Consider the following 27,085-nt stretch of genomic DNA (forward strand, 5'->3'; position numbering starts at 1 on the left):
AAGGCAGGACTCGAGAGGAAAACAGCCATCAGTGGATAGGAACCAAATCAGTAGCTACTTGAGGAAACCCAAATGTTACCAGTCAAAAGGGACAAGATGTATAAATCTGTGTTTACATAGAGGGAGAGAAAGTGTCATTACCTTGCTGGTCCATGGCCATGGCCTGTAAAAAAATCATGAGAATTTACAGACAAGTGTCAAAGCCTTCTTACCCAATTATTACACCAAGGTCTTTCCCACATATGTTTCAACTTCTGCCTAACACCTTCCTTCAGCAGTTGATGCAGTTGCCCACACAGAGGTGGCCACTGCCTCCAAGATTCCCGGGGGTAGCTGAAGACTCCACATGCTACTGGGAAATGTGACCCAGGGCTGATGGGAGCCTTTGTGGAGCAGGAGCTGGTGGACAGGCAGGATAGGCCAAAGCATCTCAGCTGAGACAGCTCATTTCTCTCCCTTGAGAAGAAAGGGAAGCCTGGACAAGTGCACCCAAGGGGTCCAGCGTTGGAGGAGAATGAGAAATGAGTGGGTCTCGATGCTGCAGAGTCTACTTGAAGACACTCCTGTGACCCCGATATGTTGGCATCAGTGCAGATTCGGCTATTCCAAAGAGAGCATTTGATTCACTTTGTTCCTTTGCTTCCTTCTGTGATTTCCGGGAGCTCACGGCTTCAGTGTGAGACTCGCTGTGAGTGAATATGGACGAACAGAGCATGGGGCAGGGAGTGCTTTGTGGGTTCTTGGGATCTGTGCTTGACACAGCAATGTGTTTTTATTGGCCTAAGGGCATCCACTGTGGAAAGTGGACTGCAGAGGAGGTCAGGTGGACTTAATGTACAGCAGAGGAGTGTGTTTTGTTTTTTATTGAACCAAGCCTTCTTTTGGTTTTGGGTTTTGGAATAAAGAACGATTGTTCTGTGTCTGCGTGCAGCTCATTCTCCAAATAAAGCAAGTGGGAGTTGGTGTCCATGGGCTGAAACATGCAGCTACTGACTGCAGTGGAGAAAGCTCCAATTTGAAGAAAGGTGCTGCGAGTCCCAGGTGGCTGATGAGAGAACTGGTGGGGTTGGAGGGAGGGACAAAGGCTGCCCATAGGGTGTCTGACGTACAGGGTCTTGACTTCCATAGGTATTAGGACTCTATCAGGAGGTGTTCTGTGTCAGTAAGAATTGGAGTTTGCTGACATCACTTAATGAATAAGCAGAAAAAGAATAATTGGAAAAAGAAGAAATTGTTTCTTACTGATATTGAGTATCGAAAACTTTTCACTTTGACTACACTCCGCAAACCTCTCAAATGAACCCCACAAGGACTGAGGAATTAGGGAAAGTTATGCGCAGAGCCTTGGCTTGTTAGTGAGTTTTGCATGTTAAGGAGCCCTCTGGTGCCAAGTTCCTGAACTGCAGATACTGCAGGAAGGTTGAACAAGGCTCTGGAGAAGTAAAAGTCAGCACACAGCCTCCAGGTTTCTGAGGGTGTTAGTGGGCCCCAGCGAGGGCCATCCCTGAAGAGGCCATGGAGGGAATGACCAGAAAAGGGACGATCCCTGGGGACTGCTGAAGCAGGAACTCAGAGGCACTGGTTACAGGTGGAAAATCAAATGTGGAGGCAACTGTGAAAGGCCTTCATGCATTTCATCAAGGAACGAGTAGATGTGGCACTGCGGGACATGGTTTAGTGGGCATGTGGTGTTGGGTTGATGGTTGGACCTGCTGTTCTTACAGGTCTTTTCCAACCTTAGTGATTCTGTTATTCTGCGATCAAGCAGGATGTTCAAGCCCTGACCCCCTAGGAATGGGGATCTGTTCCCTCCTGGCATGCTCAGGGCTGCTGCTGGGGGCAGTGAGATGTGGCGGCATACGGTGCCAAGTGCAGGACAGCAGGAGGACTCCTCTGAGGCTCTATGGAGTGAGTGGGTGGGTGCAGAGGCAAGAAAGCGCTGGAGCTGTAGGGACCTGGTGTCCTCTTGGGGACCTCGGTGGAAGAGACAGCGGCCATAGTCGAAAGGACAAGGATTTCAGTTCTGTTGGGAGGTGCCAGCCCCAGCAACGGGGCCATCCCCACCACAGGCTGTCCTACACTGCCCGATGCCTCTGCCTCTTCCTTTGAAGATTTTATCCACCACCCCTGCTTGCCCACATCACTGTCACCCCATGAGGTTCCTACTGGTCCATCCCTCCAGCCTGTCTGTGTCCCTTGGGATGGCCACCCTGCCCTCCAGTGTAGTGTCTGGTCTCCTCAATGTGGTCTCTGCTACAAATGTTATGAATAATCCCTCTCTCAGCTCCTCCAGGTCATCAAAAAGATGTTAAACAGGGCAGGTTGCCGGGTAGACCCCAGCAGGACCCTGCTAGCTAGATGCCTGCAGGCAGAGAACCACGCGATGACCACATACCTCTGAGCCCACCTGTCCAGTTGGTTTTTACGCATCTATCTATCCCCCCATGCAGACCATAATATCCTAACATTGAATATTGTGGGGGATGATGGCGAAAGCCTTGCTGACCTCCAGGTAGAAGACAACCACTGCTCTCCCCCGTGCAGCAATCCTCTCCTTTCTTCAGAAAGAGCAAAGAGGCTGGCCAGGCACAATCTCTCCTGGGTAAATCCCGTCACCTTCCTTTCAGACACCCAGAAAGGGGACGCGAGTGGACGTCCTCGGGGGCACAGCCTTCTGTTCCCCTGCTCATCCCTTGGGCATTTTTGAAAGGTGCGTACAATGTACAAAGGTGCTGCCAGTCATCAGGATGTTCCCCAGTCTCCATGACCTTTCAGAGGTGATGGAGAGTTTTCTCCCTGTGACAAAGGCCAGCTCGCTCAGCTCCCTGGGATGCCGCCCCTCCAGCCCCAGTGACCAGAAAGGATTGCACTTGCTCAGGTGACCCCTGACTTGATCCACATCCACTGCTGGTTCTTTTCCTCCAGAGTCCTGCCTCAAGGCGCAAAGGCTTGGGAGACCTTGCTGGGGAAGACTAAGACAAAGAGGATATAGAGTATCTCAGATCTGTCTACACCTGCTCTTTCTAAGTTCAGCAGTGGCCACACGTTCTCTTTGTTTTTTTCTAAAACTCTTTCTGGAAGTACTAACAGCTCCACGTGATGCCCTCGAACCTCTTGCAAGGGTCCACACCAGGGAAGCTTTGGCTTCCCTAAAGCCATCCCCATTTCTAAATTTGTCCCTGAGTCCTTGCATCCACCTCCGGAATGCTTCTGTTTTTCTATGGAACTTCTTAATGAGTTCCTTCTTTAGCCAAGCTGCTCTCCTGAAATGTCTGGTTGTTTTCCTGCTTATTTGTCTGGACATGTCTTGTGCTTTGAAGATGCTTTCCAGAAAGACCCGCTGTACGGAGCTCTGCTGCCCATGGGCTTACAACTAAAAATCCCTTGAAGAGGCTAAACTCTTCCCCCACTATTTCATGGTCACTACAGCCCAGGCTCACACTGGTTTTCACATCCCTCATCAGCACTGCCTCTTTCGCAAGGACCAGATTCAGGCAAAGATCACCTTTGTTGGCCTGGCACCTGTGCAAAGAAGTGGTCCCAAGAGACCCCAGACACCAGCTGCACAGTCTGCATCCTGCTGTGCTCCCCTCCCAGTGAGTGTCGGGGTCATTACAGTCCCCAACAAGACCTGGGGCCATGGATCTGGAGACTTCCATGGCTTGCTTAAATAAGCCTTTCTCCTCTGCCTTCTCCTGATTGCAGGTTCTGAGGGCCTGTGGTGGAGGTGAAGCTGATCTCCAGGAAGACAAGGTGCTGCTGAAAATGTCCTTGGCTTTGGACATGCGGTGATCCAGGAACACGGTGACAATCATTCACCTCTTCCTTGACTGTATCATCAAGGGGCTGAGCAAAGGCTTGTTGAAAGAAGCACCAAGAGAGTTTGGGAGCAGCCAAATGATTGGAGCCGCCCGTGCGATGGGCTTCCTGTTCATGCACTGCTCTGCATCGGCTGGATGAACTTGGGTCAGACCTTGCCTCACTGCAGGGCTGGGATTCAGTCGCTGGCCAACAGAGCCCGAATCTGCCGGAGATGCCACCTGGGCTTGCACAAAGGAAGCGAACCTGTCGGCAACGCTGCCTGGGGTGTCTGTCCCGCATCCCCTCTGAACGGGAATGGCTTTCCCATAGGTCCTGTGCTGTCCCTGCCAGCCACAGGCCGTTGTGCTGGAGAGCCCTGGCATCTCGTGTAGCACTCCAGGCCTGTGTGTGGCCATTGAGCAGCTGCCCTGAACCAGGTTAAGCACTGGGGGATGTCCATGAGACAACTGCCAGTACAGTCAGTGGAGATCTAGGAAATACAGCTGATGGGGAAGAGGAGAGGGACTTGGCTCCATCTGGGCAGCTGGCTACCTCTGTAGGTGCTGTGGACATAAGGGAAAGGGAAGGTTTTAGTTGTCCTAACTGTAAACATCTGCTGTCATTTCCCTCTACCAAAGGAATTCCCTCCAGGCTCCAAGAGGATGCCCCCAGATGCTGCCTTGTCTCTCAGCATTGCTCCATTAGAGCTTGCACTCACCTGCACATAGCTTGGACAAGCTCTGGTGTCACCTCGAATGCCACCAGGTGTTCCCACCTGAACAACTCCCTCAATCTCCATTAACTGACATGAGAGCTGAGACAAACAGCTCACATGCAGGTGCCTTCTATGTGCACATGTGAACAGAAGCAAGAGGAATCCCACCTCCTGGGGGTTTGTGGTGTGCCTGGAGGGAGCTGAGTCCTCTTCTAGGCCCAAAACTTCAAACCCAGGATGGGATGTCTTGAATGACCCAAGTGAATCCCTTCCCTCAGCAGGGTTAGAGGAGATCCCTCCCTGTAAGTTTCTGTGTGTCCTGTCTAGTCATGGGGCAAGGAAAAGGTATTCTGGTTCCTAACTGTGTCTCTGAATGTCGCATCTGGAAAGAAGTGTCTCTCCCCAGCTGCGGGAGGGAAGATGAGTGATCCCTTCAGCCTGTTTCAGGGCAGGTTCCCCCAGAGCCCCAGGGACACCTGGAGGGAGCCCAGAGGGGGCAGAGAAAGTGCCGCCTTGGGCTGGTCCTCTGCTGCTGAGCTGGGCTGGGCTCCTGGGATGGAGGGAGGGAGCTGATGGCAAGCGGGCAGCGCTGCAGAGAGACAGCTCTGCCCAGGAGTGGGGCTGGGGGCACTGCCTGCAGGCACCGAGGGGAGAGGAGGGAGGCAGAGAGAGATTAAAGGCAGTGTGCAGTGGGAGAGTGCTGAGACCTCACCGGCAGCAAATTCTTCACAGTCCTCTATATGGTAAGTCTCTGGGTGCGGGGCATTGAACCTGGTGTTCCTGGAGGGATCTCCTAGAGCTGGCACATCCCACGGCCTGTACGATCTGTCAGAAGGTATCTACAGTTTCCATAGCGTAGAGGAGAAGGACTTGCTCCAGAGCAGAAATTCCCAGCTGCACTGTCAGAGGCATAAGACATGACGGCTGCCTTCTCCCAGGGATGGCTGCAGGGCTGTGAAGGTGGGTGTGCAGCCAGGGGTGCCCAGGGCTGTCCTTCAGAGCAGGGTCCCTGTGTCCCGGGGGCTGTGTGCTGGGGCAGGGACGCTGCTGTCTGCCAGGGTCAGCACTCAGCCTGCCCGGGGAGCTCCCCACAGCGCTGTGGGGAGAAGCTGTGGGTGGAAGGAACAATCCCTGTCAGGGCAGGGTCCTTCTGCTGTCAAGAGGGTGTTGCGTGGGTCAGGGCTTCTCACAACTCCAGATCACCCCCAGGACATTTCCCAGGGGACTTTCAAAAGGAAGGTCAAGGCTGGAGTTACATTAAAGATAGAGCTTTCCACAGTCTGTGTACCTCAGTTACTCAGGAACATGAGCCCAGCCAGTGCCCTGCAAATAGGCAGGTTTCTGTAGGGCCAAGGTCAGTGCACAGCGGTTGGGATGGAGTCTGTGAGTGCTGACAGGGAAAAGACATGGGACAGGATAATCCTCCCAGGAGGAAAATGTCCAGGCAGCAGGGATATGATCAGGCAATGAGAGCAAACTAAAACCTGACATGTTGCAGGAGCGAGAATTCAGAAAACTCACATCTCCAGATGACCCCCAAGGCATTGCCCAGGAGACTTTTCAAGGGGACGTTCAAGGCTGGGGCTGCCCACATTGGTCTGTGCATTCCTGAGTTAATGCTTTCAGTTTTATGGTGTTTGGACAGGTGGGAATGGAGATGGATCTGTCAGGTGTGGACAAAGCTCTAAGATTCATACATTTCTGCTCTGCAAGATTCCTGCTCCAGCTCACCCAGCCGATGTTTCCAGAAAAGACTCTCCAAAGGGAAGTTCAAGGAAGTTGCTGCTTGAGACAAAAGCTGCCTTTCTGAACGCCTGGTTTCAGTTTTCTGCTATTTCAGAGGGAACGTGAAAATGAAGCAGGCAGAGGTTCCTAAGCCATCTCTGTAAGAGATGTATAGGTTGCAGGGAACCTCAGCATGTCCCTCCCTCCTCCCTCCTCCCTCATGTGTGGACAGACCATCACCTTTCCAGCCTTACTAGGTTTGTTCCCACGTGCCCTGTAGCTTTGTCAAATGCAGAGGTGCCCCTGGGCAGTGCCCTGCAGCTGTGTGGTTTCTGCAGGGCAGAGATGAGTGCACAGGGGCTGCGATGGGGTTTGTCAGCACTGGCGTGGAGGAGATGTGGGGACAGAGAAACAGCTACTGGCAGGGACAACTCCAGGCAGCAAAGACATGGGCAGGGAGGGAGGGAACCGCTGAGGGAAACCCTGTTGCAGGGGAGATATGGGCACCTCCTGGCCATCCCCTGCAGTGCAGATGCAGATACCTTCCCTGAGCAACAGCCCTCATCTCTCCTCTCCCACCCAGCACAGCCATCAGCTCTCATGGCCGTGGGGTAACAGTCATGAGCTGCCTCCTGGACATCCAGACCCCCAGAGGCAATGTGTATCGCTCCTGCCACGTGCCCATTTCCCACTGCCCATCAAAGGGCCAAGAGCGGCTGCTCTGCGATGTCTCTGCCTGGGAGACAGCTAGTCAAGGTGAAATCTTTTCTGCTTGCCTGTCGGTCTCTGCTCTGCCTTCACCTACCAATATGGTAATGGTATTTATCCTTTTCACTCCACCTAACCGTATGGCTCTTCTCCTTACTCTGGGGCTCTTGGGTATGTCAGTGTGGGGGGAGCGGGTAGGGTTCAGCTGAGGGTCCTGCAGAGGAGGCGCCTGCATGGGAAAAGGTGCCCAAGACCCCTTCAAACTTGTGGGGCTCTGGTCAGTGCAATCACTGGGGCTGAGAAATGATCTGGCTCTCCCTTCAGGACTCCTGATCTTTACAGCACTTCAGCATCTCCCCAAGCTGTCCTTATAGGCATGGTGCTTCTGTCCAGAAGGGCACAGCTCTCTCACAGGAACCATGAGAGATCCAAGAGCCATTTTGAGAAGCTGCAGAGATGCTAACATCATGAACAGCCTGCTGGGCACCTTCATATGAGTGCAGCTGGCATGGAACCCTGCTTGTCCTTGGCTAGCAGGAAGGGGTGAGGTGTTCCTCAGGTGTTGGCACCCGCATCATGAAGTCCTGGGTCTGATCATTGGAGTCAGGAGCCAGTTCCTGCCCCGCTAGGGCAGGTTCATTCTCCTGTTGACAAGATGCTGCATGGGCTGCTCTCAGCTCCAGCTCACCCTTGTCCTGAGGAGATCTTTCAAGATGACGGAGAAGGCAAGGGCTACACTAGCAGGAGGGAGCCTTCCAGAGGCTGTGATTTCAGGTTCCTAATTGCTGCAAAAAAGAGAAATACTTTTTTTTATTTGTAAAGGGGACAGAGACCGCAGGCAGCTCCAACTTTACCTTTTCAGCCTCATCAGGGTGGGTCTGACCAGCTCCTGAGCAGCTGCAACCACGGAGATGGCCTGGGACAGTGCCATTCCACCAGGAGGTGTCTGCAGGGCAGGGATGAGTGCTCGGCTTGTGGGATGGGGTCTGTGAGCACTGACAGGGAAGAGAGGTGAGGGCACAGGAACAGCTCCCAGGAACAGCTAAAGGCAGCAGAGATGTGGTCGGAGTGAGAGGAAACTGCTAAGAGCGGTGGTATGCCACTCTGTCCTCTCCAACGCAGATGCCTCCCGCTGTGCAAGCCCCCCTTGTCTCTCCTCTCCAGCCCTGCAAAGTTCTCTACCCTCACGGTGTGGGATCTAGTCCACGAGTCACTTGTTGGCAGCTAGACCCCGGCTATTGGAGAGGTGCTCTTCTCCTGCCACGAACCCATCTCCTGCCGCCTGACGAAGGGACGGAGAGCAGCCACCCTGTGTTGTCGCTGCCTGGGAGGTGGCGTGCACCGCTGGGGAAGGTAAATGCTTTCCTGAGGGCCTGGCTGTCTCTCTTTCCTTGCCTCCCTTAAGGAAAAGGATCATGGTATTGCCCCACGTTTCTCCATCCAACCATCCATCCATCCTCGTCCTTGTGTTATAGTTGTTCTTCAAAGGGCTTTCAGACACCAGTCCTGAGGCTCCTGCCATGGAGGTGTCTGTGTGGGAGCATGGTGTCCAAGCCCCCTTCTAGCCTATGAGGCTCCAAGCATGCACTGTGAGAGGGTGGGGATTAGGTGATTCTCCTTTCAGGACACTCCACATTTAGGACCCTTGACTTTCTCCCTGGGGTATTCTGCTGAGAGGCCAGCTATCCTCCAGAAGGTCCTCCAGAAGGACACAGCACTGCTACGTGATATTTCTTTGTATCTGAAAGTTACCTGGAAAAGCTGCAGAGGTGCAAAGGCCGTGGAGATGCTGCCAGGCAGCTGTACGTGGGGAGCCTGAAGAAGAGCCGTGGGTTCTTGCAAGAATGGCAGTGCTGAGACCACCCTCAGCTATCAGCACCCACATCATAGAGCCTCCTCAGTCTGGTCATTGGAGCCAGGAGGTGTGTCAGCCTCTCTCCATCACCCTCTGCAGGTGAGGGCTGAGAAAGAGGAAGGACCTTGGAGACCTGCATTGGAAACTTCACCCTTCCACCCCCTCAAAAGTCTGGTTTCCTTTTCAGGTGACTTGAGAGTCTGATCATCCCTCAGCTGAGAGGGATGTGCAAAGCAGCTGGGAACAAGCCAGAAGGACAGGTCAGGCTTCCAGACTCTGCAGTGAGGCACAGACAGTCCTTCAGTCTCTCAGGACTCACTGGTGTATTCACCAGTGTTTATTCTGAGAGCCATGGACTTTTACCCCTTCCAAAAACATGCTCCTGGTGTGATGGGAACATCTAAAAACATACGTAATTCCATCAGTATGACCCTTTGTTGCAGCCCATCTTCTGGAAAATGGGGCATGAAGCAACTGAGGAGCCTTTCTGCATGATGGGTGCACTTCACCTAGGGGAGGAGGTGTTCACAGTGATGGTGCTGTTTCCTCACCCTCCACCCCCCTTGCTCATATTACTATGCCTGGAGATGCAGTGCAGGTGACAGACTGAAGTGAGAACAGTCTCTTTTTCAGGGGTGGCCGACTCAGACATTTGGCTGTGCAAGAAGTTAAAGGTGAAGAACTTTTATCCCTTGCAGGGATCTTGTCTCTCAGGAGCAGATGGACACGGGTGCCAATGTAAAGACTCACTACAGGGCTTGGAGAGTATTCCCGTATGGTCACTGCTACAAATCCTCCTCTCTCAGCTCAGGGCATCCATCCCCAGGGACCATCCCAAAAACGTGTGGCTGCTTACAGCCTCCATGTACCCACTGCTGTAGAAGAGGGCCGACTCCTCAGAGCCCTGGGGTGAGAAGCACCAGCACCGGGCACTCACCCAGCACAGAGCAGAGCTCAAGCCAGGGAGCTTAAGGTGCATCACCCTGATCAGGACAGACTGAATGTGTGTGTGCAGGGGTCCATGAGAAATGGAGCGTGTGTTGCTCAAGCTCAAGTTATACTGACTTCTATGTATCTTTTCATATTCAGACAGTGCCCAATGCTGAGAGACAGCAAATGTCCAACGGCAGTTCCAACACCCAGTTCCTCCTCCTGAAATTTGCAGACACGCGGGAGCTGCAGCTCTTGCACTTCTGGCTCTTCCTGGGCATCTACCTGGCTGCCCTCCTAAGCAATGGCCTCATCGTAACAGCCATAGTCTGCGACCACCGCCTCCACATGCCCATGTACTTCTTCCTCCTCAACCTCTCCCTCCTTGATCTTGGCTTCATCTCCACCACTGTCCCCAAAGCCATGGCCAATTCCCTCTGGGACAACAATGCCATTTCATACCCAGGATGTGCTACCCAGATCTTTTTCTTTCTCTTCTTGATTGTAGGGGACTATTGTCTTCTCACCGTCATGGCCTATGACCGCTACGTTGCCATCTGCAAACCCCTGCACTACGGGACCCTCCTGGGCAGCAGAGCTTGTGTCCACATGGCAGCAGCTGTCTGGGGCAGTGGGTTTCTCAATGCTGTGCTGCACACGGCCAACACATTTTCACTACCACTCTGCAAGGGCAATGCTGTGGACCAGTTCTTCTGTGAAATCCCCCAGATCCTCAAGCTCTCCTGCTCACACTCCTACCTCAGGGAAGTTGGGCTAATTGGGATCACTGCTTTCTTTGCATTTGTCTGTTTTGTTTCCATTGTGCTGTCCTATGTGTAGATCTTCAGGGCTGTGCTGAGGATCCCCTCTGAGCAGGGACGGCACAAAGCCTTTTCCACGTGCCTCCCTCACCTGGCCGTGGTCTCCCTGTATGTCAGCACTGCCATGTTTGCCTACCTGAAGCCCCCCTCCATCTCCTCCCCATCCCTGGACCTGGTGGTGGCAGTGCTGTACTCAGTGGTGCCTCCAGCAGTGAACCCCCTCATCTACAGCATGAGGAACCAGGAGCTCAAAGATGCCCTGAAGAAAGTGATTTCATGGAAATTTTTCAATACTGATAAACTTCCAGTCGTTCTCCGCAAATGACTCCCATACAGGCCTATGCTTTGTTTTATTACCTTTATTGTTATTGCTATTTGGGGTTGTTTGTTCATAGACCAATATTTGGGTTTCCTGTACTTCCTGTGCTGCATGAACCTACTCTGTCTCACCTGGAGCCCGTATAAAAATGTGTCTGTGTAACACTGGGTCCAGGCTGCCTCCCTCATAGCATCTCTGTAATAAAAAGGGGTCTTGCCCATGCACTGCCTGGTGGTTGGGCTGTTTTTCCAAACCTTGTGTCAGGAAGAGGCCCGAGATGTTGCACCTCAAGAGGGCCCATTGCTCCATGGTTTCAAGACAAAAAAGCTCATTGCCATGTTGTGACCTGGTAGAGGATTGGATTTAGGACTCACCTCTTGGTGCCTAGTGACAGTGGAGATGGTGAATGGTCACTGAAGTACATACCCAGTTCTTTCCCACATGCGAAAGGGCAGAAGACATCTTCCAGGAGGGGACTCTCCAGCTTCCTGGATATCCCAGTGCTTCCCCATGGAAAGAGTGTGCCTGGGGTGTGACTGGAGCTCCACAAAGTGAGAGATTTTCCAGGTAGAATCATGCAAAAGTAAAGAGTGAATTCCAGGTATTCACAGGGAAAGGAGGACTCTGCAATTTCAGGAGAGGCAGTGGGAACCCAGCTGGCACAGGGAAGGGAGCCTGGAGAGATGCAGGAGCTGGCTGAGGAGCTGTCATGCTGTCCTGGAGCATGGGGCTGGTGGGGGCAGAGGAGGGGGAAAATGTATTCAGGGTTGGGCATCACCTACAATAGGAACACAGGAGAGCCAGAGAGTGAGTGGCCTCTGTTTCCTTGTGCCTTTAGGACCAGGTCAAGCCCTGGGACTGATGGGGATCCTGAACCCCCCTCTCTGCCCCCCAAGAGCTGCTGTGCCCTTCAGAAGGTCTGGGGCTGTGGGGTGAATGCCCAGAGCTCTGCAGCACCCTGCTACAGGCAGTGCCATGGGGCCAGCCCAGACTGTGCCATAGTACTGGGAAGAGGGGAGGAGATTTAGGGAATGCTGGGGTGGGGTTGGGGTGGGTTGGAATGTGGCCGGGAGAGAGAAAACGCCAGTGTAGAGCTCAGCTGTGTGAGTGTGCAGGGTGGGGGCACACAGCAGGGTGTTCACGGTGCAGAGCCAAGTGACATGGTGAAGGAAGCAAGGCACCAAAGGTGCAGAAGAGAGGGGCCCAGTCTGTGCCTTTTTCCCTGGACACCCCAGGGAATCTATCCCAGGGTAATTTTCCCTGGCTGTCCCACACACTGGCCATTTCCAACACTGGCCATACACCTCAGCCGTGAGAAAGGGACCTTTGCTGCATGGTCACCCTCATCCTCCTTCACAGCTCTGTGATACCAAACACCACTGCCATTATTAAGAAAAAAAAAAAACCAAACCCAGTGTCCTTCCCATACTCATTACACACAAGTCCCATAGCTCTTGCCACAGCTGGTCTCTCAGCCAAGCCCGTTCTCAGACAGCCCCAGCTAGATCAGGTGCTCATGGCCTTGTCCTGACAAGTACTGAACATCTCCATGGATTGACATCCCACCAACTAGCCTGGGTCCTTGCTCCAGTGTTTTGCTCTGAAGTATTTCTCTAAACCCAGCTCTCTCGGCCTCTCCTTGTCCAAAATGTGCTCCAGGCCCCAACCATCCTTCTGGCCTCTGCAGGACTCGCTCCAGTCTGTCACGGCCTTTCTTGTGCTGGGGAGCCCCAAACTGGAAGCAGCAGCCCTGATGTGGTGGTCCTGCAGTGGGCTAGCCATGGCCAGCAGCCAGACACCCACCCAGCTGTTCACTCACATGCCCAACTCAGAAGGACAACAGGAGAATATAAGATGGAATAGCTCATGGATCAAGATAACGAGAGGGAGATCAATTGCTAATTGCTGTCACGGGCAAAGAAGAGCTGACTTGGGGAAGATCAATTTAATTTATTGCCAATTAAAATAGATATTGATAGTGAGAAACTACAAAAAAATATTAAAGACCATTCTGCCACCCCACTCCTTTTTCCCAGCCTCAGCTTATTCCACCATTCCCAATTTTCTACCCACCCTGACTCTGAGAGGTATAGGGGAGGTGCTGAATGGGGGATTACAGTCAGTACAGAATGTCTCTGCCACCCCTTCTTCCTCACACTTTTTCCCTTCTCCTGCATAGGTCCTCTACTCAGCATCCCACCATATTTCTGGTCGAGGCTAGGTACTGTTACTTTCTTTCAGTCTCACTTTTCTCCTTCGTACTCACAGAATCACAGAAACGTTGAGGTTGGGAAGGACATCTGGAGGTCGTCGAGCCCAGCCCCCCAGCTGGGGCAGGGTCAGCTAGAGCAGGTTGCTCAGCAGCTGTCTAGGTGGGTTTGGAATATCTCCATGGGTGGAGACTCCCTCACCTCTCTGGGTAACATGTTCTCCTGTTTGACCACTCTCACAGACAAAAAGTGTTTTCTTGCTTTCAGATGAACATTTAGGTGTGCTTAGCAGTGTCCATCACCCCTTGTCTTGTCACTGGGAACTGCTGAGAAGAATTAGACTCCTTTGTCTTCATTCCCTCCCATCAGGTATTTATCCATATTGATAAGGTCCCCCTGAGCCTTTTCTTCTCCAGACTGAACAGTCCCACATCTCGCAGCCTTTCCTTCTATGAAAGACGCTCCAGTCCCTTAAACCAGCTTAACGGCCCTTTGCTGGACTTGCTTTAGTAGGTCCAGTTTCCTGTAATGGGGAGCCCAGCACTGGACACCGCACTCCAGATGTGGCCTCACCAGTGCTGACAGGAGGGGAAGGGTCACCTCCCTCCATCTGCCAGCAATGCTTTCCGTAATGCAGCCCAGGAGGCTCTTGGCCTTTGCCGCAGGGGTGCACTGATGGCTCGTGATCAGCTGCTTCTCCTCTGGCACCCCAAGGTGCTTCTCTGCAGAGCTGCTCTCCAGCCGGTCGGCCCCCAGCATGATGTCCACAGCGTGGCTGGATCACAGGCTGTCCTCCCCCTCGGACTTTCTCAGCAGCAGCAGCAGCAGCAGCTTCTCCTTCTTGGAGATGAGCTTCTCCTGTGCCACAGGGCCCGCGGTGCTGCAGAGTCACCTGGAGAGCAAAGCCCTCTCCTGCCGGGGCTGCACAGCCCAGGCCCGTTTCTCTCTGGCCTTGGGGACTGCAGCTTTTGCTCTCCTTGTGGGAACCTCCTTCATGAGTATGTTGCCACCTGCCCCCCACGCCAGCATGATCTGCTGGGAAGCAAAGGGGTCCAACCTCTGGGTACCAGGTTTCCATGTGACACGTCTTTCCTTGGCCCTCGTGCCCCATCTGAGGTTCTGCAGTCCAAACGGGCACCAAAGCCCACAGGCTGCGGCACAGACAGCAGGAGCCCCGTGTGCCATCCCAGAGCTGTGACGTGAGGGGAATAAGAGCTGAGGTGGGGAAGGACAGCTCCCGTGTTTTTTGTGGTGGATGGAGATAGAGCGTCTTGATGAGACACCAACAGGGAAGATGAGAAGTGGGGGATGCCCTGTGCGACGTCAGGGCAGTTCAGATATGTGGAGGTCCTCTATGGGACAGGCAACTGCTTAGGTGAGAGCTTGTGTGTGGGTCAGAGGAGAGGAGAGAAAGGATGACACTGGGGTAAGAGTTTGTTGTGGTTTGTGTCTGGCCAGCAACTAAACACCCAGAATCACTTGCTCACTCCCCCGCTAAAACCCCAAGGCAACAGGGGAGAGAATCAGAAGTGCATAAACAAGTAAGCTGATGGGTCAAGACAAAGACAGTTTAATCAGTGAAGCAAAAGCTGTGTGTGAAAGCAAAGCAATATGAGGAATTCATTCACTACTTCCCATTGGCAGGCAGATGTTTAGCCATTGCCAGAAAAGCATAATGTGTATCATTTATTTGGGAAGACAAATACCATGACCATGAATGTCTCCCCTTCCTCCATCTTTCCTTGAGGATTTTTTTCTGAGCATGACTTCATATGGAATGGAATATCCCTTTGGCCATCTGAGGTCAGCTGTCCCAGCTGTGCCCCTGCCAACTTCTTGCGTACCCCCAGCGTACTTGCTGTGGGGGCAGAGTGTGAGAACGAGAAAGCCTTCGTGCTCTGCAAGGACTGTTCAGCAACAGCCAAACACTGGTGTGTTATCAGTGCTGGTTGAGTAACAGATCCAAAGCACAGCACCCTACGTGCTGCTGTGAGGAGAATTAACTCCATCCCAGCCAGACCCAGGGCAGAGTTACAGGTCACCCAGTCAGGGTGAGCAACGAACAATGTCTTTGTTAACTGACCTGAGGAAACCCGTGGGTCACAGACCCTGGCTTTGATGGGGGAATCAGACTCCCCACTATGCAAAGGTTGGGTAATACAGCAAGATGCAAACAGCCCAGGAAGTTTCTCTCAGGTTTTGTGGACAAGCACAGCTGCCGTATCGGTCACCCAGTCTGAGTCTCACCTGGACCTGCTATTCCCAAAAGAGGAAAAGCTGGTCAGGGATGTGAAAACCAGTGTCAGCCTTTGCCATAGCGACCATGAAATTGTGGTCTCCCAGGTGCTGCTGGGAAGAGCTAATCTGAAGGCAGGTTTCCCACAGGTCTCGAGGCCAGTCCAGGGGTTCTCCCTGCCCCCAGCTCGGCCACAGGTCCCCCATCTGGCTCCTTCCAGCAGGATTTTGGAAAGCCGGTTACCAGCTGTGAGCAGCAGGCCTAGGGCAAAGGGGAGGAGGAGGGAGAGGAGGAGGAGGAGGAAGCAGCAGGAGACAACAGATGACGAGGAGGACTAGGCAGCATGACACAAAACCATGACAAGGAGTAAGATGAGGATAAGGAGGAAGAGGAGGAGGAGAATGAGGAAGAGGAGGAGGAGAATGAGGAAGAGGAGGAGCAGACAGCGAGAGACAAAAGCATGACACCCTGCAGATGGAGGGTGACACCTCTGCTGTGCTGCACAGATCCCTTGGCCACAGGACAACCTGAGCAGCTCGTTGTCACAGAGGAGCTGCAGGCAGGTCCCACTCGGTACTGGCCATTATGCCTCCTGTGTGGCCTTGCCTGTACCAAACAGTGCAGCAAAACGTTCTCATGAGAACACCGTTTCTGTCTGCCTGTAGAGATGATGAATAAAGTGGTTTCCTTGTAGGAAAATACAATAAGAGGTTGAAGGACCAAAATGGGAGAATCTCCTCTACGGACGGTCTCTGCATGGCGTGCTGCGTCTGAGTGGGAGGCCCATTCGATGCTACAGCACCCAGACATCCCACCACCTAAAGGGACATAACATCATCTAAAGTATTCTCTCCTATAGTCTTAGCCCTAATAGCATTTTAAAAGATACCTTACAGAGTCTGAGGGCCTTTCTTCCTGGGCTTATAAGGAATCAGCACCTCCTGCTGAAAAATGCTCTCTCAGCACACCTGGGTGCCGCCCCTCCGGTCCCATGGACTGGTAAGGGTGTAGTTTGCACAAGTAGCCCCCGGCTTGATCCCCAACCGCCGTCGGTTGTACTCCTGCAGAGTCCCGCCTCCAGACACCAAGGCCTGGGAGACCTTGCTGGTGGTCACTGATGCCATGTGGGGGAGGCCATGAGACAACTGCCATTACAGTCAACAGAGATCTGACAAATACTGCTGATGGAGAAGCGAAAGAGAAACTTAGCTCTCTCTATGGCACATGATTCCATTTGTTCAGATGAAGACCTCTGCAGCCTTCCCTGAACACAGTTAGTAGAGAAGAGTTTCCTTGGCCTAAAAGTGGGCATCTGCTGTAGGCCACAGGAATTCCCCACCAGCCTCCACGAAGATGCCCCCAGATGCTTTTCTGTCTCTATGAACGGTTCCATTTGAGCTTGCAGTTACCTGCATGTATCTGTGACCACCTCTGGCACATTAAAAGTCACCAGGTGTTTGTGTCTGAACAGCTCACTGCTGCCCTCCGTGCCCAGTAATTACCAAGGGAGCTGAGACAAGCAGCTCACCTGCAGGATCCTATTTTGTGCACACCCGAAGTGAGGCCAGAGGAATCCCACCTCCTGTGGGTTGTGGCAGGCAGGGGAGGGCGCTGAGTGCCCTTCCAGCCCCAGGACTACAGACCCAGGATGAGGTGCCTCGATTGACTCGGCTGAGTCCCTTCCCTCAGCAGGGATGCAGGAGATCCCTGCCTGTCCCTGTCTGGCTGTCCTGCCTAATGATACGCCAAGATAATGTAATTTTTAGACCTCACTCCGCCTCTGACAGGAGAAATGGCACTGCTGGAGGGAAGGAACATCAGTGATTGTTTGAACAACCTATGGAAATCAGCGGCTCACAGACCCTGGCTCTTGTGGCAGACTCTATCTCCCTGGTATTCACTGGTCAGGTAAGACAGCAGGACGCAAACAGCCCAGGAGGTTTCTCTCAGGGTTGGTGCACAACTCCTGAGCACAGCTGCCAAGTGAGCCACCCAGTCTTGTGCTCACCTGGACCCGGTACTCCCAAAAGAGGAAGGGCTGGTCAGGGGTGTGAAGCAGCCTTGGCTGTAGTGCAGTTGTGGTCTCCCAGATGCCCAGGGATGCGGGGAAGGAGAGTAGCGGAGCACAGACCCTGGACGTCAGGGAATGAGAACTTGCCCTGTTGAGGGCACTGGCAGGTGGGATCCCGTGGGGCAATGTCAGGGCCCTGAGAGCATCCATAGGTCTTCATGGCCCTGAGCAGACTCACCTGGGGCCTCCACCCACCCCTCTGTCCATGGGCCCAGGAGGCCATGGAAGCAAGGCCGGAGTTTCAGCCACGGCTTGATCTGAGCTGTAGGCGGAATTGTCTCCAAAGAGCGATAGGCACCGTCTTGCCTGTCAATAGACCTTGTTGATTAAGAATTGCAGGCTCACTTCCCAGCTTGATTCTTCATGGGGTGTACAATGGAATGACTCTGTGGCCCTCCAGGTGCCAGACCCCGGGTGATTCCCAGAGGCCTAGGGCCTTTCTGCTGCCTTTCTTCCCATCACTTGGTCAGGTTTTGGGAGGAGAGGAAGCAGAAGTAGGTGAGCTTTCTGGGTACCAATGATTGAAAAGGGGGAGCAGAGCCGTCACATGTGAAATGATCTAAAGGCAATGCTAGCTCAAAGCTGGCATCTTCAGCTCCTTCCTTTCAGGCCTTAAATCTTCCGCAGGAACCTGGAAGTCCTGAGATCCCTCCATCTCCCTCTCTTTTAGCAATTAAGTTGACAGTACCCACTTCAGAGGCTTTGTTTCAATTCTGCTTCCAGCCTAAAACACCCCATGGTCCTGAGATATGCCAGGAAACTTGCAGAAGAGTCACAGTCCTCTGGACAAGAAGGGGGATGTTCCCAGGAATCTCAGGAGGCATAGCGTACTGCTAGCTGTGTTCAGGGAGCTGGTCAAACGCCTCTTCTCCATTTCCGTAATGGTGGGCTAGACGCCTGGTTCATGTGTAAACCCTCTCTGTGGATGCTGCCGTTTCCTGAGCAACCTGGTCTGACCTCAGAGATTGCCCTGCTTTGTGCTCGGCATTGGACTTGAGACACCCGGAGCTCCCTTCCACCCTGAATTGTCCTATGAGCATATGATGTAGAGACCCTCACCTCCAGCTTCATCTCTTCCTCTAGGGCACGTGGGCAAGGCAGAGGCTCCTGGAAGGGCTGGTGGGAAAGAGATTGCTGGGGGTCTCTAGTCCAGCCTCCAGGCTGGCTGCGACTTTGTGGAGCAAAGAAGAGCTCCAAAGGTGGAGATCACAGCAACACTCCTCCTAGTGCATTTTATTTTTCCTGAGGCTCAGCCTCAAGCTCCCGAGAGGCAGTTTGTGGCTGTTGCCTCCGTCATATCATTGGCCACTGCAGAAGAGAGCTTGGCTCCATCATCTCTCAGGTAGCTGTAGGCTCCTACTAGGTTGCCCCATGCCTCCTTTAGCAGGCTAGAGAGCCCCAGCTCCCTCAGACTGCCCTCACAGCTCATGCTTTAGGCCCCTCACTCCTTCTTGGCAGACCTCCTCTGGACCCTCTCCAATTTCTCCTCTTTCCTTTTCAAACGTGAGGCCCTCTGGCTCCTACGGCATCTTCATGGAGCCCAGGCCCTTCTCCTCAGGGCACTCCTTAGCCAGGCAGCTCTCTTCCCATGCTGCTGCATGAAGTTGTTGTGCAGCTTGTGGGCTGAGAGAAAAACAGGTAACAGGCGAAACAAAAAAGAATAAACACACACGAAAACCAACAGACAACGCAGAGGCAATCGCTTACGACTTCCCGCAAGCAAACTGACGCCTAGCCAGTGTCCCAGCAACAGGCACCTTGAATGAGAATAAAATCCACCTCCTTCTTCCTCCGCCCCACCTTTTATTGCTGAGCATGACATCATCCGGTATGGAATATCCCTTTGGTCAGTCAGGGTCAGCTGTCCTGGCTGTGTCCCCCCGCCAATTTCTTGCCCTCCCCCAGCCTGCTCCCTGCGAGGGAGCAGAGTGAGAAACAGAGAAGCCCTTGATGCCGTGCAAACAATGCCCAGCAATAGCCAGAGCACTGCTGTGTTACAAACCCCGTTTGAGGCACCAATGCAGAACAGAGCACCACAGGGGCTGCTGCGAGGGAAGTTAGCCCCATCCCAGCCAGACCCAGCACACTGGAACTGGGGGCCGACAGACGGACACCGTAGTGTACCGATGGTCTAAGAAGTGATGAGCAGGGAGAGACAATCACTTCCCTCACGCTTTTGGCAAGGCTCCTCTTTATACACTCCAGGACACTGCTGCCTGCCTTTGCTACTAGGTCGCACTGGATCGTGTGGACCACTGATGGATGCTGTTTTCCCTTCTGTCCCCCAGCACCCCCAGGGTAGTTTCCGCAGAGCTGCTCTCTGGCCAGGCAGTCTCCTTCCCCTGCCACTGCAGAGTATTAGCCTGTCCCAGACACAAGACCAGGCCTTTGTCCTTCTTCTATTTCATTAACTTCCTGACAGGACGGTCCTTCTGCCTGTCACGTTTCCCCTGAATGGAATCCCAAGGCACAGGAATGGCTTTCCAGTATAGCGTCATCGACAAACGTGGCGATGCCTCCTCTGGGTCATGGGTACAGGTGCTAAACTGCACAGGGCTCAGGAGAGTCCCCTGTGCTGCCCCACAATGCCCCAGCATGTCCCAGTGGCCTCCAGGTAGGGTATGACCCCTTCACCACTGCGCGCTCTCAGCCTCATCAGCCAACTGGTGTTTTGCCCATCTGTTGGTCTCCCCGTCCAGAATGTCATGGCCTAACTTGGGTAGAAGAACGTTGAGGGAGACCATGCCAAGAGTTTTGCTGAAGCTGAGGGAAACGACATCCGCTTTTTATCTCCTCACGCACAACTGCAGGCTATCAGGTCGATGAGGCATAATTTACCCTTGGGAAGTCCGTGTTGACAGTTACCCTCTTTTAGGTGCCCAGAATTGTCACCCACGAGGACTCTAGTCGATGGCACACTCCTCACCAAAGTGAGCTTGTACAGCCCGTGGTTCCCGGGGTTGCCCTTTTGGATTCCTTCAAAGCTGGGTGCAACATTGGCTTGTTCTCTCTCACAAGAGACCTCTGCCAATCCCATGACCTTTCAAAAGTGTATTTCCAAAGAAATAGCAATCTTCCCCTCTAACGTCACTACCACTATTCTGCCTGTGATACCACATACTTAATTTCTCTACTCTTTCATGTATCTGCATCGGTCCAGGATACAATGACCATTTCTAAAGTCATCTCTTCAGATGCAGACTGGCTGGGCAAAGTCCAGTTCCATTATTCTCCAGTTTTCTCCTTCCTTTATTCTTTGTTCATTCAGATACCTCTCACCTCAGCTGCTGCTTTGAGCTTCAGGGAGTAAAAGCTTACGTGTCTTTCAACAGTCTAATTGTCTCCTTAGGCAACTCTTTAATTGTCTTTATATCTACCTTTTTGCACCTACCTACCTGAAATATTTCTCATAAGATTATCCCCTGAAGAAAGGCAACCTCATTAGGGACAGCTTGTACTCCGCATATGGTGGAGGAGTGTGTTTTATTGTTTATGAAACTTTACCGCGCTTTGCTTGTCTTTGCTTGCAAATAGGAAAAATTCTCCTGTGCCTGTGTGCCGCCAGTTCTCTAAGGAAAGCAGGCGGGAGATGGTGCAAAGGAGCTGTAGCTTCCAGCTGCAGACTTTGGTGCAGAAGTCTGATGTAAGGAAAGGTGATGCAAGTCCCAGGGGGAGAATGAGAGAAATGGTGGGGTTGGGGAGGTGAGGAGCAAGGTTGTCCATACTGTGACAGACCTCAGGGAACCACTTGTCCAGACCTCCTGAGGAGACACCCTAGATCACTACCACTTGGAGAATGCTGTTATAAACTCTTCTCTAAACTAAAAAGTAATGAAATATTGCCTTTAAAATAAAAAATAACCCTTTATTCATTTCATGAAGCAGAAAGGCCAAACCCTGACCCCCAGGCCCTGGGAAGGCTGATCCTGCTACCCTCAGAGTTTCATCTCACTGGTCTTGGTGGCACAGGCAACTGCTATAGCCAAGAGGACAAAGACCTCTGTCCTGTTGGACCTTTCAGCCTTGATAGAGCCCTTGGCCATCTCTACTGCAGGCTGTCCTACACTGTCCCATGCCCGCACCTCTTTCCCTTCAGGCTGTTGACACCCTTCTTGTTTTCCCACCTGGCTCTCACCCCAGCATTCGTATACCTTCACTGATGTCTCTCTACTCTTGCTGGCTGTTCCTTGAAACACAAAGCCATGGGCTGATCCAGACTCCCTCTGGGTGACCTTCTGAACCTCAAGGCTACCCTTTGAGTGAGACTTCTTTTTCCTCACCTCCAGTCTGAACGTTCCAAGCTGCACCTTGTGGAGGTTTCCTTCTCTTCTCACTACCAAGAAAAGTTCTATCATTTCTGAAACCACCCTTCAAGCTCTTGCAGGCTACTACTGTAGCACCCTGAGTCCCCACTTCAGCAGGCTAAAGAAGCCCAGCACCTTCAGGCTCTCTACACAGGCTCCAAACTCCATCCTGGCAGATCACCTCTGGAGCCTCTCCAGTTCCTCTTTGGCATCAGCAAACATACCCTATATGCTGGCACAACAGGGCTCCAGCCCAGAGGGACCCGGACACACTTGGGGATTTGGTCAAAAAAACCCCAAAACCCTCCCGAAGATCGACAAGGAGAAGCGACAAGCTCTGCACCAGGGACAGAATAACCCTGTGCAGCAGTGTGGGCTGCGACCTGACTGGGTGAGGAGTGGTCTGAGCAAAAGGGCCTGGGCATGACAATGGATGCCATACTGTTGCAAATACTCTGATGTCTAAATGAACAAGATTTGATGATATAGAAAGGTTAAGTTTGATTAATAAATAAAACAGTAAAATACAAATGCCTAAGTTAGGATTGTTAAGTTTGAACCAATAACCATAGGAACCTCCCCAGGGAGTCACTGTTCCCTATTAAGGAACTAATCGTAACGAGATGGAACAATGAAGAATCAAATAGAGAAGTTTTGTTTGAGTCCCGTGACAATGTGACCTGATATGCACCGGTGATGCTGCCTGGAAAATTCCTTACCTTTCGCATCTTGATTCGGATATCAAGAATGCCAATCAATAGATATTAATAGAAATAACCATGGATTATTTTAAGTATGGATATTGATAGAATGGTATAATCAAGAGAGCAATTAATGAGAAATTAAATTATGTATTTTGTGTGATGGTAACTAGGTATGATTTATCTGTGATTTAATTATAAACTAACTGTTGAACAATGTAGCATTGTGAATAGGTAGGATTTGGTGTCAAGAGAATGATAAGTTGTAGGCCTGGTCAGTAAACCGAGGAAAACTTAGGAAGATTCCAAGAATGGAATTTTGCAACTAAGCTGAGCCTGCGCAAAGATTGGGTTCAACTAGAGGACACCATGAGGAAGACTACGGACGACCACCAGAGGACCTTAGACCACCACCTCTGTACCTGGAGGCGCATGCGTCAGAAGCATTTGCATATATTAATGAGTTCTTGGAAATTGTATGACTCTGTTAATTGTTTCTTGGAAATACGATGAATATGTATACTTTGATTGAATGTAGCTTTTGTAGTGGAGAAACTAAGCACCCACACGTGGTGGAGTGATCCCCTGTGCGTCCAGCGCTGCAGTAAAGAAGTGCCTGCTCACCTACATACATTGTGTAGATGAGTTTTTGTATTACAGAATTGTAACATCGAGATCCTTTCCAAACCCAACTATTTTGGGATTCTGTGCTTCTGCACTGCCTGGCAGTGTTTCTGAGATATTTTCTGTAGTATCCCTGCACCACCTGGACTCCTGGTGTCCCTTGGAGCAGAGCCTCCTTCTGAGGAGGATCTCCCTCACGTTGCAACCCTGAGGACAGGGTGGACCAGTGATGATAAGTGGCAGCAATGCCTCAACATACAGCAGTGTCCCCTACCCCCGAGTCCATGTCCAGGCCCTTCTTCCTTGAGGCTTTGCATCAGAAGGGACATCTGGAGGTCTGCTCTGGGCAGGGAGAAGTTTACAGTTCGATCAGGCAGGTCAGTGCTTTCTCCAGCTGAGTTTTGAAAATCTCTATCGTGGTGATGTATGTGTATATATATGCTGAAATAAGTGTGTATATCTCTATATGTGTATGAGTATATAGATGTACATGGGGTTTTTTCTTTCTTAACCTGATAAGAAATCCCCCTTACTGCTTCTTGTCTTTATGGTTTCTTGTCTTTTCCTTCTCGTCATGATCCCCAGCCAGATCATCACCCTTACATCACAACCTACTGTCCAAGCACAGCCTTGCTGGCACCCTCTGGAACCATGCAGGCAGGCTGTGGTGGCCAGATCCGAGCAAAGACGTGCCTTTCAGAAGGATTGCGGTAGTGAATGTGAGCTGATGCTGGGACAGAGCCAGTGGCCATGGGGGACAGCAGACAAGACCTCCAGCAGCTTCCCTTCAACCAAGGCAGGGAGCAATGCACCCAGCGGTGCTCCCGAGAGAGGATGGTGACACAGGAAAGGACGCACCATGGGCTGCGGCAGAGGGAGCCGATACTGGCCCTCGTGTCATGGGCCTCCTGGCAAGTGGTGCCAGGGGCTGCAACCCCAAGGCACCCCCAAGCCTGCGAGCACTAGTGAGTCCGATCCTGACTGTGGGGAGCTGCTCTGGCTTCAGAGAGTCTGCTGGCAGAGCTGGAGCGGGTAGTGCTCACCCTGCACCGCCAGTGCGGTGAGTAGGGTGACAGCCCTGCCTGTCTGAGCCTATTTTGAGGGTAATTTTGGTGTCCTGGCAGTGTGGGAGCTTCCTGGAGCATCATGGCGCTTGTTCTCATCCCTGCACCAGCGCAGCTCTGCTGCCCCGCAGCCCAGCTGTGCAGGCATCAACAGGGCAGGGTGGGAAACCGTCCCCCTGGTATGGTCTGCCCAGTAGACCTCGGTGCCACATCCCTCTGCAGCCCTCCTGCTTTGGCAGCCCTCCCCAGCACTGGTCCCTCCCCAGACTTGGCCATATCCCATGCAGGGGTCCGTAGATGGCCCTGCTGTGGGGTCTGCCAGGGTCTGGGCCTGTGTGAGCCAGGCAAGGGCTGGATGTTCCCCCAGTGCAGGCGGAGCCGGTCACATTGAAATGATCAGCCCACAGCTGGACCACGGTGAATGGCCAGGGCTGGAAATGGACGGTACAAAGGGTCAGGCTTGGGGGTGACTTTTGGGCCAGCGTAGGGGGTGGAGGGAGACTGTCTCAAGGGCAGGTGCTGGCCACAGGGACCGAGGGACAACAGGAAACTCCCATGGTTGCGCTTCCTTCAGTGCAAGCCCTGACAAAGGGTCCCAGCCTCCCTTTCAATGCCACGCTTCAGGAGGGACGATGGCACGAAGGGGTGGGGCGTGAGGGACACCAATTCTTCCTCATCCACTTCCCAGGCCTCGTGGAGCACCAGGACAGAAAGGACTTCTGGCTCTGCACTGTGAACATGTTTTAGGCTAACCAGAGACTGGACGCTACCGCTGATGAGCGGAATGCCAGAATTTTTCTCCCCCAGGCAATTTCCAGGCCACAACAGCTGCCACCTCAACTTCCCCCACCTCTCCTCTGATGTGGCTGGACGGTTCCTGGCCCCCTCCCCATGTTTCCCGCAGGGTCCTGGGCTGGATGGGGATCACTACTGCTAATCCACCTCCCTGGGGGTCTCTGGATGTGGCAGGTGCTTGAAGGGACTATGGTGCTTTTTGGAGGACAGGAGATGTGTTCATTTGTGCCTGAAGGACACATGAAGCACTTTCCAGTCTTCCTTTTTCATACCTGCTTGGTGCCCACTGCCTCTCCGGGGATCGCAGAGCCCTCGTTTCCTCTAGAACCCTGGGTTCAGCACCTTCCCTTTGGGTGACTCCATTTTGGGCGATCTCTCACTTCGTGGGGCTAAAGTCACTGCCCACCCCAAGCACACGCTGCCCATGGAGATGCCCCAGGCAACTCCAGACTCCCGTCCGTAAGGACATCGCCTGCCATAGCTGGAAGCCCTGGGATAAGTCCCCCATGTGGGACAGCCCCACGTATGTACCTCAGTGACCATTCACCATCTCCACTGTAACTAGAAACGTAAATCCAAACCTTGGTCTCTAACAGGTCACCACATGACATTGAGCTCTTTGCTCCTGAATCCATGGAGCAACAGGCCCTTTTTGGGGTGAGGTTGCTCATGTCCATTCTTGGCAACAGCTTTGGAAGACAAGGCGAGGCTTCAGGAACTGCACTGGGGAGAACCCATTTATGAAAGAGCTGCTGTGAGTGAGTCAGCACTGACCCATCATTAGACATACCTGTATACATGCAACAGGCAAGGCAGAGAAGATTCATTCCACAGGAGAAGTGACCCGAATCTAAAACGTTGTGTAGGAACGTAGTAACCACAAATAAAAACAGCAATAATGATAGTGATAATTATAAGGATAAAGATGATGAAAATTATAAATATAATTATAAAGATGTTAATGATAATAAAACCCTTCACAAAGTATAGGCTTAGAATGCGTTCCCATGGGAGTCATTTGTGGATAGATGGGAAGTTTATGACTACTGAAAAAAGTCCTTGAAATCACTGTCCTCACAACACCCTTGAGCTCCTGGTTCCTCATGCTGTAGATGAGGGGGTTCACTGCTGGAGGCACCACCGAATACAGCACTGCCACCACCAGATCCAGAGACTGGGAGGAGATGGAGGGGGGCTTGAGGTAGGCAAACATGGCAGTGCTGAGAAACAGGGAGACCACAACCAGGTGAGGGAGGCACGTGGAAAAGGCTTTGTGCCGTCCCTGCTCAGAGGGGATCCTCAGCACGGCCCTGAAGATCTGCACATAGGAGAGCACGATGGAAGCAAAACACCCAAATGATAAACAGGCACTAACCACAAGAAGCCCAACTTCCCTGAGGTAGGAGCGTGAGCAGGAGAGCTTGAGGATATGGGGAATTTCACAGAAGAACTGGTCCACAGCATTGCCCTTGCAGAGGGGTAGTGAAAATGTGTTGGCCGTGTGCAGCACAGCATAGAGAAACCCACCGCCCCAGACAGCTGCTGCCATGTGGACACAAGCTCTGCTGCCCAGGAGGGTCCCGTAGTGCAGGGGTTTGCAGATGGCAACGTAGCGGTCATAGGCCATGACAGTGAGAAGAGAAAACTCTGCTGAGATCAAGAAGAAAAGGAAAAAAACTTGGACAGCACACCCTTGGTAGGAGATGGCCCTGGTGTCCCAGAGGGAATTGGCCATGGCTTTGGGGAGAGTGGTGGAGATGGAGCCCAGGTCGAGGAGGGAGAGGTTGAGGAGGAAGAAGTACATGGGGGTGTGGAGGTGGTGGTCACAGGCTACGGCGGTGATGATGAGGCCGTTGCCCAGGAGGGCAGCCAGGTAGATGCCCAGGAAGAGCCAGAAGTGCAAGAGCTGCAGCTCCCGCGTGTCTGCGAGTGCCAGGAGGAGGAACTGGGTGATGGAGCTGCTGTTGGACATTTTCTTCCTCTGGGCAAGGGGCACTGTGCAATAAGGAATCGACAGTGACAAGTTAGGAGAAACTTCTCAGGACAATCCCATGCCATTTCTCATAGAAATCCCTGTCCCTGAGCTGAATGAGGAACAAGCCAGTTCATTCCCCAACCCTATCAACTGAATGACATACGGCCTCACAGTTTCAAATACAACTTGGTCACGTAGTTCCCTTGAAGACACCTCCATTGAAGGACCCCA

The 27,085-nt window shown here is 52.5% G+C and overlaps 1 protein-coding gene and 1 pseudogene across 1 annotated transcript; one reads left to right on the forward strand and one right to left on the reverse strand.

Moving 5' to 3' along the window:
- The first annotated feature begins 9,920 nt into the window (after positions 1 to 9,920).
- Positions 9,921 to 10,880, forward strand: LOC132321369 (olfactory receptor 14J1-like; annotated as a pseudogene).
- A 14,957-nt stretch (positions 10,881 to 25,837) lies between these two features.
- On the reverse strand, positions 25,838 to 26,854 carry LOC132321355 (olfactory receptor 14J1-like). Its single transcript, XM_059834862.1, has one exon. The coding sequence runs from the start codon at positions 26,849 to 26,851 to the stop codon at positions 25,838 to 25,840; it is 1,014 nt and encodes a 337-aa protein (XP_059690845.1). The 5' UTR covers positions 26,852 to 26,854.
- Positions 26,855 to 27,085: the final 231 nt, after the last annotated feature.

Source organism: Gavia stellata, unplaced genomic scaffold (assembly GCF_030936135.1).
Source record: "Gavia stellata isolate bGavSte3 unplaced genomic scaffold, bGavSte3.hap2 HAP2_SCAFFOLD_59, whole genome shotgun sequence".
In the NCBI taxonomy this organism is placed as follows: domain Eukaryota; kingdom Metazoa; phylum Chordata; class Aves; order Gaviiformes; family Gaviidae; genus Gavia; species Gavia stellata.